Source organism: Lactuca virosa, chromosome 9, assembly GCF_052849685.1.
Source record: "Lactuca virosa cultivar CGN04683 chromosome 9, Lactuca_virosa_CGN04683_v6, whole genome shotgun sequence".
Classification (NCBI taxonomy): Eukaryota; Viridiplantae; Streptophyta; class Magnoliopsida; order Asterales; family Asteraceae; genus Lactuca; species Lactuca virosa.
In genome coordinates this window covers 65856571-65861644 of record NC_136434.1, presented here as the reverse complement: position 1 = coordinate 65861644, position 5074 = coordinate 65856571, and the positions used below count along the sequence as shown (strand labels likewise).

Sequence of the window (5074 nt, the reverse complement as noted above, 5' to 3'; positions counted from 1 at the left end):
GCGGTCTTCTGTTTGTTGCTGCACTCATAACTTTCAAACATTGTCTCCATTTCAGAGATCCAATTCATGACTTCCACTGGTGTCGGGCTTCCAGATAGACACGGTGGTTTGGATGCCATGAAATCTTTGTATTTGCATCCACGTCCATCAACTCCTCCATCCTGGTTGTTTCGTCTAACTATCGGTGGGTTGGCTTGACCAAGAGTCCCACTGTAGTTCCCTTCTTCTGATCGCCCTTCATTCAATTCGGGCTGTTCAACAGGTATCATAGTTTCTTCCCTATTCTGTTGTAGTAATCGCCTAGTCTCCTCCATTTGGCGATCCAACATCATCTGCATCATTGCTTGTACCCCAGCCATCGTCATTGGCTCAGGTCCAGCTCCTGCAACAGGTACTTGCTCAAGTACTTGGGGTTGAGGTTGTTGATTCCTGTTTCTGTTTGCATTTCCAACTCCACTGCGAGTTCTTGCCATTATAATCTATATACCGAATAAGACGAATTTAGATCTTTATCCTCGATTGGTATTTTAAATTCTCCTTATCACTCCAAAACGTTTACATGCTAGTTCTAATATCGTAGTCGTACGCTTAGAATCCTAAACACATAAGGTTTCCAGATCCGGTCGGCACCAGACTATAGATTCGAACAAATAATGGCATATATGGAAAACATACAACATTTAGCACATAAAAGAATTTTAGGCATCTTTCCTAAAATAAACTAGTGCTCGTGTCTAAAATATGGTAGACACTCATCTCACAATCATCACTTAGCATTCTAAGTTTAAGTTTAGAAATCCTACAAATTCCTAGTTCGCTTAAACTAATGCTCTGATACCAACTGTGAGATCCCCTAATTTCTCGGCCAGAAAAGACCGATTTAACTTATACTTTTTAAAATAAAGTCAGAGAAATCCTTCTAAAAGATGTTGCGGAATTGGTCCCCAAAACAAAATATGATAAAAATTTATCAAAAACTTTCTTTAAGAAAGTATATATTTTCCTTTTATATCAAAACCTCGGGATGTCATGTTCCGATACAGATCAAAAGCATAAACAAGACATTATAAGCCTTACAACAGTTATTTACAACTACTGCCCTATAATCCAAAAATCTCTCATCATCATCCGACTATGCTCGGGGTCTACTACCTGTAATATAAAAAGTTGAGTGGGTCAGGCTTGAGAGCCTGGTGAGCATATAGGGTTTTCAACCCACAATAATAATAAACTTACTAAGTTCATCAATCAACAATAACCCTGATTACCCATTCCCGTTATCCTCACTTTACGTCCCTAAACACCTATCACAAGGGACCTAGCCTAAGGAATATCATCGGGATGGACACTACTACTAAGGGGACTCCTCAACCATACATGTCCTAAAGGCAACCATGATGGGGATGGAGTACAGCAAATGAACACCCATGCTTATTAACACCTACAGGTTGCGAGCCTGCCAGCGTTCCACTGGACTGTCTAGAAAAGTCCGTGGTCGTCATCCATACTCCGCTAGATGACTGGATCACAATCACATCGAGGCCTCTCATCATTTTAACACACATCGGCTATTTCGTCTACCCATGTTTTACCCAACATATTTGTAGATAAAATACATATACAATTTAAAACTTGTATAAAACATCTATTCAACAGTCACCTCAATTAAACAATTAATATAATTACACATAGCACGTATTTTATAAAAAATACTTCATATCTAGGTGTAAGATGAAGGTGACTACACACTCACTTGATTTAATGATAATCGGGCAACACTTCGTTTCCTAAAACGATCGTTTCTAATAAAACCAGGAGTTTTATTGAGAAACCGGGCTCTGCGAAGGTCGGGCTTCGAAACCAAAAAGATAAATTTCTCGGGCTTCTCGGGCACTTCGGGGCGTATTTCGGGTGTTTGGTATAATACCGAGGCTTTGGGGGAAGTTGGAATGAAAGAAATATTGTTTAAGGGGTTAAAAATGACAAGTTTCCAAATTATCCCCGGGAGGTTTCGCACCCTTCTATTTATAGGGGCGAGGCTTCTAATCGTACGGCTGAGAAGACTCCACGCGACAGCAGATCCGAAGCGAGGGTGATGGCTTTGCACGTGCGAGGGTCCAGGTGTGGGCTTCTGATTGGACCGAGGTCTATGGTCCGAGCGGGGGTTCGTGGCGCACCATGCAAGGCTCGGACACGTCAGGAAAGGCACGTATCAGACCGCGGTTGGACCAGCACTTCGGATGCGAGGGTTGCGACACGCTTCGCCAGCTGGCCTCGGTGAGTCAGCAGTTTCGGACACGTGGCGCGTTATGAGCGAGGGTGACGTGGCCGAAGTCCCACCATGCGAAATTTCTCGGATTTGGCATTTTTTCTCGATTTTTGTGCCAAAATTTCTAAAATCCATAACTTTCACATACGGGCTCCGTTTTTTACGTTCTTTATATGCACGCGTAGGTAAAATTACGCTCTACAACTTTCGTTTAGGCTTCGTCAGCTAATTTTGATGTTAATTTTTATATTATTATTTTTAACAGACCGGGACAGGAAATCCGTTAAAAATTCATAACTTCTTCATCCGATGTTCGTTTTTGTCTGTCTTTTTATCGTTGTACTACTATTGACGAGACCTTCGATTCTCGTTTAGGTTGTGTCGGCTAAAAATCACTTGATCTAAAATTCGAGTTTTTAGCTGTCTACTGCTAAGCTGAAACTTAGAAAAATCATAACTTCCTCATACGAAGTCAGATTTGGGCGTTCTTTTTATACATACTCTCGGTTTGACGAACACTACGACTTTCGTTTAGATCACTAAGGCTAAAAAGTAGTTTATCAAAAACTCACATTTTACGTTATTCGGCACCGTGCCAGTTTTGTCGCGAAACTTCGACAGGTCATAACTTCTTCGTTATAACTCGGATTTCGGTATTCTTTATATATCTGTAATCCTTGTCACGACCAATACAACTTTCTTAATAGATATCGGCTTTATCTAATATTTATTTTCGACGCTTATTTTTATTCTTAATTAATTAAGCCCTAATAATTAAGCATAAAACACATAATTTTCACATAATATTCACATAATTCCTTTTCATTTCTTCAAAATGAGTTACAAAGGTTAACCTAGATTATCACGTCAATATTAATTCCTAGCCTAGAAACATGGGTGTTACAAACCTCGTCTACTCCAACAAGAAATACCTCAGAACGACATAGACGGCTAATGCACATATTTCCCAGAGCAATAGGTGCACTAGATGGAACACTTATACATGCAGTTGTGCCCGTTGATCAACAAACTCGTTATAGGGGAAGAGGAAAAGGTGAATGTTATCAAAATGTAATTGGAATTTGTAATTTTGATATGATATTCACCTTTGTATGGGCTGGATGGGAGGGCATAGCACATGATTCTAAAGTTTTGAAAGAAGTTGCATTTAACCCGACTTCCGGATTTCCATTCCCTCCACCAGGTTTGTATCTTTACTATACATTTTATTATCTATATCATTTATATGATAAATTTGTCAATCATCTACAGATAAATATTACCTTTGTGATGCTGCATACACCAACACCCGTGGATTTATGGCTCCCTACCGCAATACTAGGTATTGGTTAGCAGGTTTTCGAAGAAACATAGCTTTAACTAAGGAAGAAAGGTTCAATCATGCTCATGCACAACTTAGAAATATCATTGAACGTGCTTATGGTGTATTGAAGGCGATATTTCCAATTTTAAAACGAATGGCTCCTTATCCTTTTCCAGTGCAAAGAGATATAGTCATTGCTTGTGTTGCGATCCATAATTTTATAAGGAAATACGATATTCAAGATGACTTATGTACGAACTTTGAACAAAACACTATGGTTACTCCTAATGTGGGTGGTGAAGGAAGTGAGGGCCAAAACATAGAAGGCGTAGAATGGGGTTCAGAAGCCGTTGACTATATGACTACTTTGTGTGACCAGATTGCTAATCAGTTACTTTCAAATGGTTCACGTTAAATGATATACTTTTTTATTATGTATGACAATTTGTATTTGGAATTTGTATTACACTTTGTATTTGGATTTTAATTGATGTATGTTTAATTTGGATTTTATATGATAATTTGTGTTTTTATAATTATTTTATCCAGCATAAGAGACAACACAAGGGTAATATGGTCATTTTTTCATTCAGCACAATCATTCAGATAAATTATCAAACAACATAAAATCAGTCAGATATGAACTCAGTCAGCATTTCTAACCCAGTCAGCTTCTAACCCAGTCAGCTCTAACCCAATCAGCAACTATCAAACGACCCCTTAGTAAAAGATAATTAAGACTCCTAAAAGCACAAAGAAAGCAGCATTCGAGCATCGAGTACACATAATCAAGCATCTACTACTCTGACTATCATACTGACTAATCCTGTACTAGTATGCAGTTCTCATAAAGCTGAACACATATAACAGGCACATAAGGCATCCTTCCTACATCCTTAGTCCTAATCTAGCATGCTGTTCTAATAAAGCTGATAATCATAACATATCATAAACTTGTATGGGTAATTTGGGAGTACTTACTTGAGTTCGGCTGATTGCATGCACCACACCCTTTTCTTTTTTCAAAGTTCTTTTTCTATTTTCAAAATCCTTTTGTAAAAATGGTTTTTCTTTTGAAAATTTCATACTACTTCCTTAGTTTGAGTTCAGACACACCCGAAAGTGTGCCCGAATCCCTCAAACCAAGGCTCTGATACCAACTTGAAACATCCCAAAAATACTAGTCAAAAATTTTGTTTTCAAAATCATTTAACAAACATAAATATCCTCGCCATAGTATAAAATCATGAAACATGTATCTCAAAATCTCATAAAGATGTTATCATATCACAATCTCATATAAAATATCAGAGTAAACTCTCAAGCTAAGAAAAACTATGGTGTGTGCCATGCCATCATCCCGAGCCCTTTCCCTTGCTATCTGAAGTACCTGAAACCAAAACTGAAACTGTAAGCACGACGCTTAGTGAGCTCCCCCAAACTACCACATTCCATACAATAACACATATAACAGATACTGG

The 5074-nt window shown here is 38.4% G+C and overlaps 1 protein-coding gene across 1 annotated transcript; it reads left to right on the top strand.

Moving 5' to 3' along the window:
- The first annotated feature begins 3223 nt into the window (after positions 1–3223).
- LOC145139325 (uncharacterized) lies at positions 3224–4008 on the top strand. The gene is made up of 2 exons (XM_079073188.1): positions 3224–3473; positions 3542–4008. The coding sequence occupies exons 1-2, from the start codon at positions 3224–3226 to the stop codon at positions 4006–4008; spliced, it is 717 nt and encodes a 238-aa protein (XP_078929314.1).
- Positions 4009–5074: the final 1066 nt, after the last annotated feature.